Source organism: Geotrypetes seraphini, chromosome 1 (assembly GCF_902459505.1).
Source record: "Geotrypetes seraphini chromosome 1, aGeoSer1.1, whole genome shotgun sequence".
NCBI classification, from domain to species: domain Eukaryota; kingdom Metazoa; phylum Chordata; class Amphibia; order Gymnophiona; family Dermophiidae; genus Geotrypetes; species Geotrypetes seraphini.
In genome coordinates, this window is record NC_047084.1 from 548,630,056 (window position 1) to 548,647,220 (window position 17,165).

At 41.3% G+C, this 17,165-nt stretch overlaps 1 protein-coding gene and 1 non-coding gene across 3 annotated transcripts in view; one reads left to right on the forward strand and one right to left on the reverse strand.

Moving 5' to 3' along the window:
- The window catches only part of SLCO4C1 (solute carrier organic anion transporter family member 4C1), a 154,559-nt gene extending 138,882 nt beyond the window's left edge, over positions 1-15,677 (forward strand). For both annotated transcript variants that reach the window (XM_033929185.1, XM_033929186.1), the window contains exons 10-13: positions 438-634; positions 6,592-6,656; positions 13,815-13,952; positions 14,089-15,677. In XM_033929185.1, coding sequence (XP_033785076.1) covers positions 438-634; positions 6,592-6,656; positions 13,815-13,952; positions 14,089-14,213 — 525 coding nt within the window. In that variant the 3' untranslated portion in view covers positions 14,214-15,677. The remainder of the gene's footprint in view (positions 1-437; positions 635-6,591; positions 6,657-13,814; positions 13,953-14,088) is intronic.
- On the reverse strand, positions 11,328-11,519 carry LOC117352767. The gene has a single exon (XR_004537830.1). It is a non-coding gene; the product is annotated as a U2 spliceosomal RNA (small nuclear RNA).
- Positions 15,678-17,165: the final 1,488 nt, after the last annotated feature.

The following is a 17,165-nucleotide window of genomic DNA, read 5'->3' on the forward strand; positions in this document are numbered from 1 at the left end:
ATCACATAGCTATAGTTCAGATTCCTCCTTCCCACATGCATCACTTTGCACTTGCTCACATTAAATGTCATCTGCCATTTTGATGTCCAGTCTCATAATGCCCTCTTGAAATTTTTCACTATCCTCTTGCGATTTAACAACTTTGTGTCATCAGAAAATTTAACCTCCCAGCCCACTCAGTGTAGTTTAACCAAGAACCTCTTCTACCTGATTGAACCCTTTTGAATATCGAGTCCACAGTGGTTTAGGTGTTAAAAAGAAGAAAAATAAGATTTATTTTTTTTTAATTGAAAATGAGCAGATAATCCATGTCATGGTAGCCTACTTAATTATAAAAGAGGGTATGTGATTGTCATTATCAGTCTTCAAGACAAGCTGAAACTGTATCCTTAAATGTTGATGATAATTTTTCATTACCTGTTTTTTATTATTCACAGGTTTATCACAATTGTTCTTGTATCCAAAATCCAAAACATGCCTGGTCCAATGATGGTGATTTCTTTAATACTTCTATTGCTCGAGAGGGAAAATGTCCTACCACGTGTCAAAATATGCCTTTATTCATGGGCTTTTTCTTTTTTGTTGTGGTATTCACCTTCATGAGTGCCACACCGATCACAATGGCTATCCTCAGGTAGGTACTTTCTTTTATATGAAGCACAGAGTTCTAGTATTACCGTATTTTCACGCAGATAACGCGCACCCGTGTAAAATGCGCACACGGGTATAGCGCGCAGAAACCACGATTTTATGTACAAAAACTTTTGTATACCGCGCTCACGGGTATACCGCGCATGCAGCCCGACTGCCCTTTCGCCCGCCCTGACTCTCCTCTGGCCACCCCGACTCTCCTTACGCCCTCCCCGACTCTCCGTGCGCTGTCACGACTATCCGTTCACCCTCCCTGACTTTCCGTGCACTGCCCCGCCTCTCCGTGCGCGGCCTGAGGCACATGGTCGGGTTGGGCCCATGTGCCTCAGGCCGCGCCCCCAGGTGGGACCTAAGGCTCCAGGGCTTATTCTGATTGGCCCACGCGCCTTAGGCCCCACCAGTAGGCAGAGCTTTGGGACGGATGGGCCAATCCGGCCTCATTCCGTCGTTGGCTGCCTGCCGGACAGGCGGGTTTGGCTCCCGTCTGTCCGGCCAACTACCAAAGATACGGGGAAGGGGGGTGGGGGTGTCGTGGGGGTCGGCCAGGGGGGTCGCGGGTTGGCTGGGGGGGCGGTCGGAGGTTCTTGGGGGGGGGCGGTCGTTGGAGGGAGGGGGGTTTGCGTCGAGGGCAGGAGGGCCTGGGATCCCTCCTGCCCGTAATGTAGTGCGGGGTGGGGGTAGGGGGTCGCCGTGGCCAGGAGGTTTTGGGCTCCCTCCTGGCCCGATATTGTCGGGGAGTTGGGGAATCGGCCGGGCAAGAGGGCTTGGGCTCCCTCTTGCTCCGATCGTGGATGCGGGTGCGGGTGGGAGCGCGTGCGAGCGGTCGTTCGGGGTGGGGGTGCGAGCGGTCCTGCTGGGGGGGGGTGAATCGGGCATCGGGCGGGGTGGGAACTATGTAAAAAAAATTTTGTATACCGCGCTCACGCGTATAATGCGCGAGGGGTATGCGCAGTAGGTAAAAACGCGTATAACGCGCGCGTTATATGCGTAAAAATACGGTATTCATCTTGGTAAAATAAAAACAAGTTTTTCTTGTAGGCTGTGAATCCTGTTATTGGGTAGAATGCTATTGCTCCATAGGAATTGTATACTGGTTTCAGTTGCAACATCCATACCAAAAACTTCAACAGCAGACCTTTCCAAAACTTCAAACTACCGGCCCATCACTGGCATCCCTATTCTAAAAAAATCCTTGAAACCCACGTAAGCAAACAACTAGTCTCTCATATTGAGCTACATTCATGCCTTCACCCATCCCAATATGGATTCAGAAAGCAACACAGCACAGAACTCCTTATCATCTCCCTAATCACCAAAGTAAAACGACTACAAAGCATCGGCCATCAAGCAATACTACTCCAGTTTGATATTTCCGCTGCCTTTGGCTCGGTAAACCATTATTTGCTCATAATCAAACTAACTGAAATCGGAATTACAGGAGCTGTGTTAGACTGGCTCACAGACTTTCTACAAAATAGAGAGTACACGGTTAAAAAGGAAGGAGTATTCTCCAGCCCCTGGAAAGCATTCTGCGGAGTTCCGCAAGGCTCCCCATTATTCCCCCATCCTTTTCAACCTTTTCATGAGCTCATTTGGAAACATTAAATTAGAAGACGAAACCTTACTATCCTACGCAGACAACATTCTTTTCCTCATCCCTATTACAAACAAACAACCAAACATAGACGAGAAAATTTCAAACAACATTGAAAAAATTCACACCTGGGCAACCACAAACAAACTTAAACTAAATGCCACTCAAACCAAAGCCATCTGCTTCCACACCGCTCAGCAGAATGCCCCGACAAGCATTAATCTTCAATCTGGTACCACCCTTGCAGTAGAGAAATCCTCAAAAGTACTTGGCATTATTCTGGATGACACACTCACAATGGATCCTCAAACCTCCAGCCTCCGGAAAAAGACATCTTCACTATGCGCCAACTAAGGCTTATTAAGCCATACTTCCACCAACATCATTTTGCTCTGATTATCCAGCTGATGGTACTACCCCAGCTGGACTACTGCAACTCAGCATACTTCGGGATCAACTCCTCTCTAGTTCACAAACTGCAGCTCATTCAGAACACAGCTGTCAGACTTATCTTCAATCTAAAGAAATATGATTCGATCTCAGCCTTCCTCTAACAATTACACTGGCTACCAATTTCATCGCGAATATTCTTAAAAACATCATGCATCCTACACCACATAATCCATGGAAACTCAGCCACTCCTCTCACCCAACTATTCTCAACGGTCTGGTCTGTCTCCAGGAGACTCATAAACAGAATACAGTTGATTCTACCTTTCACGAAAAATCTCCATTATAGGCATTTGTTCCACTCCATGCTTAAATTTATAGGAGTCAAAACCTGAAATAACCTGCCAGAAATGATCAGAAAAGAAACTAAACATACATCATTTCGGAAAAAACTGAAAACCTTCCTCTTTGACAGCTGAACCTACTTGACTTCTCAGAAATGAATCTTTCCACCTCTTTCGCTAGATGAGCTCTTAGACAACTATGATTTCTTGCCCCCTCTTACCCTCCCCCCCTTTCAAGGGCCTTTTTAGTCCTTCCTCCTTATCCCCTTTCAACACCTCTCTTAATGTCACCTAGAGCCTGAATAGGTATGTGCAACACACAAATAGAAGATAAGATTAGATAAATCCTAGTCCAATAAAATCTCTGCAAAGTCACATCTCTGCAAAGGATCCAGTGACTATGTGAACAGTTACTCATATTATTAAAGCAGAGATTGAGAGAGAACCCTTGTTACTCTTCCAAAATGCACATATACTTCTCCCTCCGTTTTCATGGTTTCGATTATTCACGATTTTTAGCTTGCTAGCTTCTTCCCCCAAATTAAATCAGCTTGCATAGAGAAATTACTGATTCCAAGCATTTACAGAGAAAATTGCTGATTCGCAGCACTTTCTTCACCGTGTTTTGCTTCTCCTTCAGGAATAGGCCAGGTCTCCCACCATATTATTCGCAGTTTCACCATATTCACGATGGATTTTAATAGAAAACAGTGAATAGCATATGAAAAAGTTATTTGCAGTTTTTCTGTATACACGGGTCTGTTAATCCCCTATCACAGCAAATACAGAGGGAGAAGTGTAGTTAAAAGAAAGTCAGGATAAGTTTTATATGAGTAAGAAATGTAATGTTTTCATTATATATTCATTGAGGAAAAGAGCTTCATGATGAAGGCAAACTTGGAATGCTTGATCTAGCATTGCTCCTGAACGTCTGACCAGTAGCTTCTGCTCATGATCAGTAAAATCCTCAAATCTTTTCAATGCAGCCTTTTTTACATGGAAAATTACATGGCACTTTGATGCACCAGTACCTTGCCCAGGCAAAGTTATATCCTCTTCAAAGTCTGACATCTATAACCTAAAAATTGAAGAACACAATCTGACCATTTAGATGTAAGCAGGGTACAAGTTTTTAAATAAATAAATAATTTTTGGCACAGGTTCAAAAATGTTATAAATACCTGACTAAAGCATGTGAATGGAGTCAAAGCAATAAACATATGGCTAAAATGATTGGTAATAATGGGTTCAACAAGGCCTATTTAAGTGTATCAATTCTGAGTATAAAATCTATTTTAATACAGTAGAATCTCAGCTATCTGCTACCCACGGGGATTGGTGGATAACTGTTTTTTTCTGGTTAACTGAGAGTGTGTTGGAAACCTTGTCTAACACGGTCTCAATTCCCCCGCTCCTACCCCAAAGCACTAGCGCGGCAGCAGTCCTGAGTTGCAAAGCCATCTTTCTTCCCTCAAACTCCAAAGTGGCAGAAGCAAGCAGCAGTCCTGAGCAGCGAACCCCCTTGCTCCCTCCCTCTCTCTCTCTCTTCCTTACCTGAAGCACAGCAGTCAGCAGGAGGCAGCCTCAAAACAGGCTGCTCGCGGCCAGTCCTGGCAGGGCCTTTCCTCTGATGTGTTGGAAGTGATGCAGCCTTTTTGAGGCTGCCTCCTGCTGAAAGCTGCACTTTGGGTAAGCAAGAGAGAGAGAGGAGGAGTGAGGGAGTTCATAGCCACTAAAGGGCTTGAGGGAGGGAGGAAGGAGGGTTTTGCAGCTTAGAACCGCTGCCACATTGGTGCTTCAGGGCAGGAGAAAGCTGCTTGAAGGCTTGGGGGCTTGAGGAAGGGAGGGAGGGAGTGGGGTTTGCAGCTCAGGACCACTGCTGCTTGTACTTCAGGGGACATTTTTTTCCCACCGGCCATATTTTTGCCAGTTGGGTGAGAGCCCTGGTTAACTGAGCCTCTACTGTACTTAGAAAATGCGAATGATACACAAATGTTATACATTACAACTAGCTGATAAAACCAGTGCTGTCTTCACTGGAGAATGAAAAGGAAATGAAGCACAAAATATAGTTCCAATCACTAAACTCACTCACCACCAGAAAAACACATATTACAGTAATACTGTAGAACCTTTACAGATCTTTGATGAGCATAAAACAGTTAGAAATACAGTGATATTCAAATTATCAAACATAAATGCAAAAATTAAATATTGCATGTCACACTGCTAAGCATTCCTAAATGTGAGGCGAATTTGTACATTTATGACAGTGGCATTGCAAAATCAAAAGGTACGTATCTTATCTAGTAAAATTTTTTCTTTCAAACTGTTGCTTTTAGGAAGATATAGGCAGACTCTTTTTTTACAATTAACCCTGAAAATTGACAAATTTCAGCCCCTATGTCAAAGATGCCAAATTTGAAGGAATGTTATGATGTAGCTATTAATGCTGAATTGCTGCAAATTTGAGAGTGTAAGGATAATTATGATAAAAGTCTGTAGTCTGTATTTACTATTATTCTGGAGCTATAGCAGCTGATAAACTGGTCAAAATCTTTTGCAACAAACTGTGATAACATTTTGGGTACACTTTGAGCAAAATTTTCATTGGACTTTTGTATCCATGATGCTCATACTAGCATTCTTGACCAATTATTCTCAATTTTACAAGCAGCTAAAAATGACAACTTTATTCGTCACTGTGCACAATGCTGCCAACATCCAGCCAGAACAAGTGGGTCTAGCTTAGTGACTATTGCAGTTAGGAATCTAAAATCTTAGAAAAATTTTCTTACTACCTTGACTATTTTGTGTACACATTTTGAACAAAATCTGAAACATAAAGATGAAGATCATTAGACCACTTGGCATGGAATGACCCAATTGTATTCTGGCTCTCGGGATTTCATGCCTCCAAAAAGTTTTTTTTATCCTATCACTGCATTGCCTGAAACATCTTCTCTATTGATTGGGCTCTCTTTATACTTGAACTATGCAGTGCAGGGGGCTTGAGAAGTCTTGTATACGAAACAAAAAAGTAAGACAAAAGCATAAACTGAATTGAGGAGTCTTTCTTTTACTAAGCTGCATTAAGTGCTAATGTGTGCCTAATACAGCTGATAATGAAGTCCAGTGGGACACACACTGGTATTCTGTGGTAACTTCAAATTGCACGAGTGCTAACCGCACTAAAAAAAAAAAAAAATTCTAATATTTTTGAAGGAGCATATCATGAGCAGAGTGTATGATCCTATGCTGACTAGTTATCACATTTACATTGCTAGGCACTAACTGGTTAGCACAGGGATACCATATGAGCCCTTATTGCCTACAAAATAAGGAATGAAAGCCAGCTGATGCAAAGGAACAGCTTTCTCCTAATATGCAATAAGTCTCCTTAATCTCCGTCAAACAACAAACATCTTGAATAAATCTGATATTATCTCCAGATTGTCTGCCAATTGTTTTGTTCCATATTGGATTTTTCGGTGAATCATGTTCCTTGTTGCTTTCTCACATTGATACTATATTTCTTACATGTGTTGAGGTAAAAAAGTAAATTGCTGGAAATCAGAGGGAAATAAATATAACAAAATGCATCATTTGCAGATGTGTTCCAGATAAGCAACGGTCTTTTGCTCTTGGCGTGCAGTGGCTGTTCGTACGACTACTAGGTAAGGCTTTAGTCTTGTTTTTATAACTTTGTCTGTTAATGTTTACTACTCCAGTACATGTGTAACACTATGGAGAGCTTTCCTTGACAAAATCTTATGATGTATCATTTGCCTGAAATTTGTTAGTTTAGGTACTATAGAAATTATGTATACAAAACTGAACAGAGACCAAAATTGTAATTAAGCATAGCAAGTTATGAGATGGAAGCTGTTATTCAGTACATTTCTGTTATTAAAAAAATTATTATTCTAATATGTGGCCACTGTCTTGGAAGTAAACACAAAACATAGGACAAACTTCCAGGCCTTCAACCCTTTTCTTTGCTGGTTTATTACAAGGAAAATCTGAAATAAAAATGGAGTGAAAAAAATGATTCTTTGCTTATACAGGTATTTTGGAATAAGAAAAATTATTTCTTTACTTAGCCATGTTTCAAGATAGTAGGAAGGCTGATGAGGAGGGAAGTTGTCCTCATGCAAGTGGGAGTTTGAATTCTTTGTGTGTGACCTCAGTGTGAATCCAAAAAAGAGGTAAAAATGGATGGATGTTCAGCAATAGGAAGTGAACCTGAGATTCCTTTTAAACTTTGCTATTCTGTATATATTTTTCCTATGTATAAAGTTATGTTTGAACATATTTTCTCATGACCTTGTGTCACTGTGGAATTTTTACTAAGCTTAATAACACAGGTTTTCCCCACGTGCTAAGGTCATTTTTACCACAATGAAATGGACAATTTTTTTTTTTTTTTTTTGCTATTAAAGGCCATAAGCCAATGTTGCCATTAACATGTGGCCTTTAAAAAATATTAGTGCATGGAAACCTATTTTGGAGGCAGTAATGGCTTACACGCTAATGCTGTGCTAATTATTTAGGGCCAGATTCTGTAACTAGTACCCATGTCAGTGGCCGCTGATTGTGTGTTATGGCCGCTGATTGTGTGTCAGTCACTCGACAGTGCTAGTTACAGAATCGTGCTTAAATTCAGCAAAGATAAGTGGCTGAAATGTAGGCCCGGAAAAACCTGGCCTACATATCAGCCACATATCTATGCTGCCGCGGAATCCTAAAGTCAAGCCGCATCAGCCATGATCTGGTTGTGACAGGGGAAGTTATCCCTGCGTATGTGTGTGTGTGTGGGGGGGGGGGGGGGGGCTGGAGGGAAGGGAAGAAAGGTGCTAGGATCTGAAGGAGGTTAGGGGCCTGAGGGGAGAGGTGTTGAACCTGCTGGGGGGATGCTGGAAACTGCAGGGAAGGGAGAGATGTGCTAGATCTGCAGAGGTGCTAGACCTATACAGGGGGGAGAGGGGGGGGGGTCTAGTGATGGAGGAAACAGTGCTGTGACTTGAAGGAGGTTAGAAGCTGGAGGGAAGGGAGAAGGGTGCTAGATTTGCAGGGGGAGGCAAGAGATAGGAGGTAAGGCCTACAAGGGGGTATTAGGGGCTGGGGGGAAGGGATAGAACTGCTGTACCAAGAGTGAGGGTTTAGAGGGAAAGGAGAGAGGTGCCGGGCCAAGGGGATGAACGAAGAGGGAAACAAATGCTCAGCCCACAGTGGGAGAAAGAGCCACAAATTTCGCTTTTCCTTTCTTTTATCAGTTGGCATTCCTTTCCAGTTTCTGTTTGTCCAAAAGTAGCAAGATCCAATACTACTTTAACTCCATGGATAATAGTTTAGGGACTTTCCTTCCAGGAAATTGTCCATACTTTATTTTTAAGTCTAGATATGTTAACTGTTTTTACCACTTCCACTGGTAATGAGTTCTAGAGCTTAACTATACATTGAAGAGCCCTAACTTCTTTAGCTTTCCCTCATATGAGTTGCTTCATTCCCTTAATCATTTTGGTTGCCCTCCTCTATCTTCCAATTCAATTATATCTTTTTTTAATTGTGGCAAGTAGAATTGCACACAGTACTAAAGTTGCTGTCTTACCATGGGATCTGAGTAAAGATTAAATAGTGAGTAAGGTGGGTTTGATTATACTTCCTCAAATTTGGAGTTCAAAGTTGGAAACTTATATTGAGGAAATCCTTTTTCCTGGTTTCAGATAGAGATATAGTTTTGCATTTATGTTTTATTTAGGATGCCATCCTCTTCATATAATTTGAGTATAGAATCTCTCTTCATTCAAATTTAAGCATCAATATAAACATCAATATAGTGGGAAACTGAGAAAGTGTTCTTACCAATACAACAAGAGAATTGTAGCAACGGGAGTTCAGATTTTGACCTCAGAGTTTAAAGTACTCATTCGGTCTGTCATTCGTCATTAATCCCTGCTGATATTCTCATATTTTCAACATTTTATATACTTTTTGTAATATTTTTGTTTTATATTTTATCACTTATGTTGTCAATAAAATAATATTTTCAATAGTGTAATGTTTAGACCACTTAGCTTCTTTTACGAATATGCATTCTGTGATCTACTGGTTCACCAGTGCTGTCCCAGCATTAGAGTAAATGTTCCCCCATGCCAACGCGTTTCGCTTAACTTTATCAAGGCTGGGGAGTCTGCGGGGACATAAAGCACAAAGAAAACCCATTAATGTACAGTAGTATTTGCTTAGTGCAATATATTAAAAAATCAATTAACACAACTTACCATAGTTTTAACTTTCATACTAACACGCCGGTAATAACCAAAAGATGGCCGCGGCGTGCACCCCACAATATAAATGCACTCATCCCCTGACGTCACCTCCAATAGGGAGTGAACAGCTGAGAAGTACAAAACTGTCAGAATGCTAACAGGCTAGTTAAACGTCAGCCTGAGCTAGCCAATCAGAGGCTTCATTTAACCCCTCCGGAGCCATGGAACCTAGCATGAACATCCAGCGCAATTCTTTTAAATTGAGATTCCTCTCTATATTTCCACCTTCCCACCCTACATAGACAGAGTCCAATACTCTCCACCTCAAGTCATCCAGAGTATGGCCACATAATTGCCAGTGTCGGACCAGAGGGGATGTTTCATTTTTAGTATGGACACGCAATTTATGCTCTGTCAAGCGTGTTTTTATAGATCTCAATGTTCTACCTACATACAGTTTAGGACAGGGACATTGGATAAGATAGATGACATGGTCAGAGTTACAGTTAGTTTTAATTTTTGAACGATAGGACTCACCCGTGTGGGGGTGAATCCATATTTCACCTGACATAGTGTAAGGGCACCATTGGCATTTGCCACAAGGTAAGTGACACCCTACAGTTTTAGGCCTCGGGTCCCTGAGAAGATTGTGATTTACATACTCCCCAATGTTTTTCCTACGTTTGTATGAAAAAATAGGGCGCTCAGTTAAAGTAGGATTGGCCAATCTGGCTATGTGCCAGTGTTTCATAACCAGTTGAGTGATATGATGAGCCAGAGGAGAGAATTGTTGAACAAAAGCCACCCCCTCAGATTCAGAACATTTCTGTTTTTCATGAAGTAGCCATTCTCGATGAGCATATTTAGCTCGAGTATATGCTTTTTTTACTACTTCACGGGGATAGCCTCGCTGAAAAAAAGTCTCTTCATTATTTTAGCCTGAGCCCGAAATTCGTCTAGGGAATAGCAAATGCGCCGCAGGCGCAAAAATTGACTAATAGGAAGACTTCTTCTGAGACCAATGGGATGGAAGCTGTGGTATCGAAGTAAACTGTTCCTATCAGTTTGCTTTCGATATATAGTCGTTAGTAATTTACCTTGCTTCTTTATAATTTTAATGTCCAGGAAAGCAATTTCATAGTTGTTAATAGTGGCAGTAAACTGTATATTAGTATTCAGTTGGTTTAAATCTGCAATGAATCGATGGAGATCAGCTTCAGAAGATGTCCATATACAAAATATGTCATCAAGAAAACGTTTCCAAATAACTATGTGGTCAAACAAGGGCATCTGATATATCAGTTCTTCCTCCATGTTAGCCATAAAAAGAGTGGCTAAAGACGGGGCCAAAGAAGCTCCCATCGCAGTGCCCTGACATTGTAAGAAAAACTCACCATGGAATTGAAAGTAACTACGGGTAAGTACCAAAGTAGCCATCTCCATCAAAATTTCAATTGATAAGTGAGGACGAATTGTTTGTTTAGAAAATATTGTCCGAAGCAGATTTAAGGCTTGATCCACAGGAATCATGGTATATCTGCCTCATACATCATGGCTTGCAAACCCTGAACTTTGATACTTAGACTGCAAGTGTTGGTGCTTGCTGCTTTCCAATTGTTGCTCATGAATAAGTTGCTTAGAAGCTTCATTATATTAATGTTATTTTCTCTGCTGCTGTCTTCTTTTGCTTTTCTTGGAGATGACTTTCTGATTTCCTTAGTTCCTTTTGTCACTCCTGTCCATAGTTTAAATGCCTAGATATACTGTCTGAATTTCTCCCCAAAGATCTTTTTCCCTGCCACAGAAAGATGTAGCCCTTATTGCTGTAGAGATTTTTCTTTTTCCATATATTGCTCCATCTTCCTATGTATCTAAAACGTTCCTGACGTCACCAGGCTTTGAGCAAGTTATTAAACAACAAAAACAATAAGCATAAAAACAATAACAGAGATGCAAAATTTAGGGTTCTGACTGGATTTTTACATGACGTTTTTAAATTGTTAAACCTAACAGGATTGTGAAAAATTGCAAGAGGACCTTGTGAGACTGGGCATCAAAATGGCAGATGACTTTTTTTTTTGGTGCACCATTCCTGGAGATACTGCAGTATCAGGTTGATGGCGTGGAGTGGATGAAACAAGCTCCTATTTCATCTCCCTGTTCCAAAAATCAATTTAATATATTGTCCCTAGATAAGGGACATATCAGATATTAAACTGATAAGAACAGATACTACATTTGATTTTAGCCAAAAGGCTGAGAAGCGATGACGTTTAATGTGAGCAAGTGCAAAGTGATCCATGTGGGAAAACCTGAACTATAACTATGTGATGCAGGGTTCCACATTAGTCACTGCCCAGGAAAAGGATGTTATCGTTGAGGATACATTGAAACCCTCAGCTCAATGCAATGGCAGCTAAAAAAGCAAATAGAATGTTAGGAATTATCAGGAAAGGAATGGAAAACAAAGCTGAAAATGTTATAATACCCTTTTATCACTCTATGGCATGGCTGCAACTTGAATACTGTGTGTAGTTCTGGTTGATGTATCTCAAAAAAGATATAGCGAAATTAGAAAAGGTACAGAGAAGGGCAACAAAAAATGATAAAAGGGATGGGATGACTTCCCTATGAGGAAAGGCTAAAGCAGCTAGGGCTCTTCATCCCGGAGAAGAGATAACTCAGGGGTGATATGACAGAGGTCTATAATATACTGAGTGGAGTGGAGCAAGTAGATGTGAGTCACTTGTTTACTCCTTCCAAAAGTACTATAACTAAGGGGCATGTAATGAAGCTACTAAGTAGTAGATTTAAAACAAACCGGGGAAAATATTTCTTTACTCAACATGTAATTAAACTCTGGAATTTGTTGCCAGAGATTGTGGTGAAATCATTTAGCTTAGCAGGGTTTTAAGAAGGGTTGGATAGTTTCCTAAAAGAGAAGGCTATAGGATATTATAAAGATGCCTTGAGGAAACCACTGCTTATTCCTAGGATAAGCAGCATAAAATCTGTTTTACTTCTTGGGATCTTGAGGTACCTGTGACTGGGATTGGCCATTGTTGGAAACAGGATACTGGGATTGATGGACCTTCGGTCTGTCCCAGTATGGCATTTCTAATGTTCTTGTGACATGTGGCTTCTTGATTGATCCAGGTATTGAATTTCAGGACTTACCACTTGCTAGTACTTCAGGAGCTTCATTTGCTCCCAGTTAAGCAGTGGTTGCAGTTTAAAATCTTGATGTTACTGTTACAATTTAGAAATGAAATAGAGCCAAGGTATCTTACAGGTTATGCTATACACCAAGGTACTCTCTGTTCCTTTGTTAGAGTTTTGTTAATACTGACATTTTTTATAGTGCTCGCTTACAATTTGCTAGGGCTTTTCCCATGTCTCTGCCATTTTTTTTTTTAAAGCTTCCTGAAGTATTGCACCATGATACAAATTTTTGTAAGAGGGTTAAGATGTGGTTATGGAGGCAGGCTTATTGTTGGTTTTTGACTTGATGATATAGTGAAGATGGTCTGTCTGTAATAGTAAGTTTTTCATGGTTTGATGCACATGTACAGTGTACATTTCATATCCTTACAAATTGTGGAGATAGAAGTGATCAGTAAGTGTAAAATAAAAATGAAAGGCCAGATATTAGGACAAATAAGCTGCCATGATAGTTCTAATCTCCAGCATCAGACTCAAAGGTTAGTGTGAAAAAGACCTTTTAAAGAGAGAAGATTCTTGCAATAACAAATCCCAGCATGATGGGCCCAGGTAGGTAAAAACAGAGTGTCACATGCAATCAGGACAGATCTGGAAATGAAAAGGAAGAGAGAGAAGCAATGCTTGAGAAGAACATAAATTGTGTTTGGAAATATAGGGAAGAAAGTGATCTTAAATAACAGCTGATTGCTATGTAGTACACAAACCTAAACAAGAATTTTAACACTTGATATGGGCTGTTAACAGAAAACCAGTGGTTTGCAATAGACTTGTCTAGAAAGTAGACTTGTTAAAAACTAGCCAGTGAAGCCAGCTTTGGGGTTTCAGTCTCCAGTATGACTATTAGTACTTTTAGAAATGTGCATGAAGGAAAATGATTTACGAGTTTAGTGGCTACTTTTACCCTTATATGGCGATTTGGTCCCTAGTGCTAGTACCATGAGACTACTGCTAGTGGTTGCTGATGCCATTTTGAACATGGTGCTAGCAAGGGGCAGGAACAACTGAGGATTATAAGGGACTTTGCAAGGTAGGCCCAGGGATGGTAGGGTTGGGGGGGGTTTGATGGGAAGAGCATTGGGAGGGAGGACTTTGTTGGACAATCTTCAAGGAGAAAGAGTTTGTGATTGGGAGGGGCATTGTCAGGAAAGGGGAGTTTTCTTGCTATTTGGATGGCCCCTTTAAGAAGCAACTGGCCAGGAAAAATATGTTTTGCATGCATCATTATTGTGTGTCTTGTACCTTTAATGCATTAGGTATATAATATACATTATTGTCCTTTATTGGGACAGATAACATGGGTTATGGCCAAAGTACATCTTAATAACTGTGTTTATTTTGTAGGATCTATTCCTGGACCAATTCTCTTTGGCGTTACAATAGACAGTTCATGTATTTTGTGGCAGATTGATCAATGTGGAGATAAAGGAGCCTGCTGGACCTATGACAATACAAAAATGGCTTTATTGCTTATAGCTATAAGTAAGTACTAGCAAATTATCTTCTGTTTTGAAATTAAACCAGTGTGAGCTGCTTTAACCAATCACGGTTTTGTAATAAGTCTGGAAGTAAAATACACCAGTAGGTGAATTTATTCATGTTTCATTTTATTCTATAGGTGCCTCTGCTAAAGTATTCACCATCCTTTTTGTTGTCTGCGCATTCTGTTTCTATAAACCTCCACCAGAGATAAAGGTGCCTGTGAGACAAGACAGTGTTGTTATTTCTTCTGTATCTCTTTAACTTTGAGTGAGTGAAAACAGAAGAGATGAAAAAAAAAGACAACAGAAGTCTGAAGATATTGAAGCATGTGTTAAGACTACGCCTGCATTTTTATTTTCTAAAGACAGGATGTCTATGTACTGGACATATGGTGGCCCATGGAAGATGTTTTGTTTCTGTTTTGGGGACAGCTGGGCATTGGTCTATATTTGGAAAATTTTTGCACATAGGACCTTTGTTATTTTAATTGCCATGTTTTTAAATTTGCAGTTATAAAAAGAAGATTTTAGCTCATAAACAAAGCCTCATTCTTGGGGTAACAAACAGGCTTTGCAGTCTTCAGAGCATCACTCACAAGGGCAAATATTAGGATCTTCAAAAATTTAATCCAAAGTCCAATACCCAGATTGAGTGTATACCTATGATTGTGAAGACCTCACTTATGAGCAGATAACTGAGTAAACAGATGATGATTGTGAATAATCTCTAGAAATGGGATTTTTCTGCCGATCTTGTGCAAATAGGTAAATTGTAAAATCATTGATTTACACTATGTTTGGTGGTTTTCTTAAAAAGAAATATTGAATGACTGTAGAAAAAAACTCCACATGGCCTGTCCTGTCTGCCCATCCAGACCAACTATTAAGATCCATAATCCCTTCCTCTCCCTTTAGAGATCTGTGCTTATCCCATGCTTTCTTGAATTCAAATACAATCATCGTCTGCTCCACCTCCAAAGGGAGGCCATTCTATACATTCACCACCCTTTCCATAAAGAAATATTTCCTTTCAGTGGAGAAGTAACCTAATGGTTAGTGCAGTGGGCTGAGAACTTGGGGCTTGATTCTTACTACAGCTCCTTGTGACCTTGGTAAAGACACAACGCTACATTGCCTCAAGTACAAAACTTAAGACTGTGAGCCCATTAAAGGACAGAGAAAGTACTTGCATATAATGTATGTAAATTACTTTGGTTTATTTATTTATTTATTTATTTAAACATTTATTACCCGCAGCATCCTACAATTCTGTGCGGGGTACATTCAAAACACACATAATTAAGGCATACAGAAGGGCAGTAAATCAAATCCATTAACCTTGACCTCTTTGATCCTATTTCTCTTGAATCTGTCCTCTTTTACCCCTAATGATATATCTCATTCTTCTGCAGGACCTGCATTTTATACATATTTTGTCTTTGAGAATTTCCTCTGCATGCTTTCTATAAGGAACAAGAACAAGGATTTTTAAAATGAAATTTTATTGTATAGACCTTTGTTTTAAAAGTCTCTTCACATCTTTACCAGAGTAGGCAGTTACAGACTCTAGAACACAGCTGTTCTATAAATGCGCAGTTCTAGAAATGTGACTCCATTACTGATAAAGTTTCACTGGCTGCCTGTGACACTTAGAAGTGCTTTTAAGCTCTCTACCTGGCACACAAATCATTGTGGGAACAATAGGCTATTTACCTAAATAAATGGACAATCCTAAGTACACTTGCAAGGTGTTTAAGGTCATTATAAGACTATAGGATATCCCTGCCAGGCTTTCCCAAGGCACACTGGGCATCCACAAGAAATAGGGCATTTTTCTGGCTTGCCCTGACACTTTGGAATAATTTATCTAGAGAAATTTGTAGGGAGCTTAATTATAAGACATTTAGGCCCTGATTCTGCAAAATGGCCCTGATTCTGCAAAGTGTGTCCCGATTGTAGGCACGGGAGGCACATTTTCTAAAAAAATGCTCCCCAGCCAGGCCGCCTATATTGAAGGCGCCTCCGGGAGCCTAGGGAGGCCCGCAAGCCCACCTAAGCTCGCCTAAGGCTAGGCGGTAGCCTTAGGCGAACCTAGGCAGCACTACGTGTCTCCCTAGCAGAGCGGGAGACGCTTACAATGTAGGCTAACAAAATGCTGGCCTACATGGTAAGTAGATGCGGCCGCTATACTGTATTGCGGCAAGGGATCTTCCTGCCGCGATTAGTATAGCGGCTGCGGCTACAGCCGGCAGTCTCCCTAACCCCTCCCCGATGTTCGTGGCAGGAGGGTGCCCAACCCCTCCTGCTGTCAGAACCCGCCCCCCCCCCAAAGATCGCAGGCAGGAAGGTAACCCAACCCCTCTTGCCAGACCCCCCCAATGACATACCCCAACTGCCATAGGAGGGGCCTTAGGCGCTTGGGTCAATCAGGACCTAGGATCCTGTTGGTTGGGCAGGTGAGGGGCGAGCCTGCCTCATTTGGACAGAGGAGGGCCTGCTGGCCGGACGGTGCGAAGACCCGTCCGTCCAACTTGGAGGTAAGCCAAAGGGGGGATTCTGGGGTGGGGTTTTTGTTGGGGGAGGTCCGTCAGGAGGGGTTGGGCACCCTTCTGCCGGCAATCTTTGGGGAGGGCAGTTGGGGCATTTTGTTTGGGGGGGTACGTCAGAAGGGGTTGGATACCCTCCTGCCGCGTTCATCAGGTGGGTGGGCAGGGGAGACTGGTGGCCATAGCCGTGGCCTCTATACTGATTGCGGCAGGGAGATCCCTTGCTGCAATTAAGTATAGCGGCCATGTCTAAACAAACCCTATTCTATACCCGGCGTCTGCAACATGGACGTCGGTTACAGAATCAGGTTTACTTTGGGCGGGTTTTGTTCCGATTCTGTATAAGACGCCCAGGACGGGGGTCCTATACAGAATCCAGGCCAATGTGTCTAAAGTTAGGCACCGTTTAGGTGTTTAAAGTTAGGCATCCTTTAGAGAATCAGGTTTTAGGTGAGATTTAGATGTCCAAACAATGTCCTTTATGTTATAATATTTTATTAGAATGGCAATTTTATGCTGTTTTTTCATTATGCTTGTAATACTAGGAGTTGGATCTGTTTAATGCTTTTATTTATTTCTCTTCCATCAGACAGAGTGACTGGGATTTGAACCAGCAACATTAGGATAGAAGGGTATAGGTTTAACTAGTGTGCTATAGAGTGAGCTAG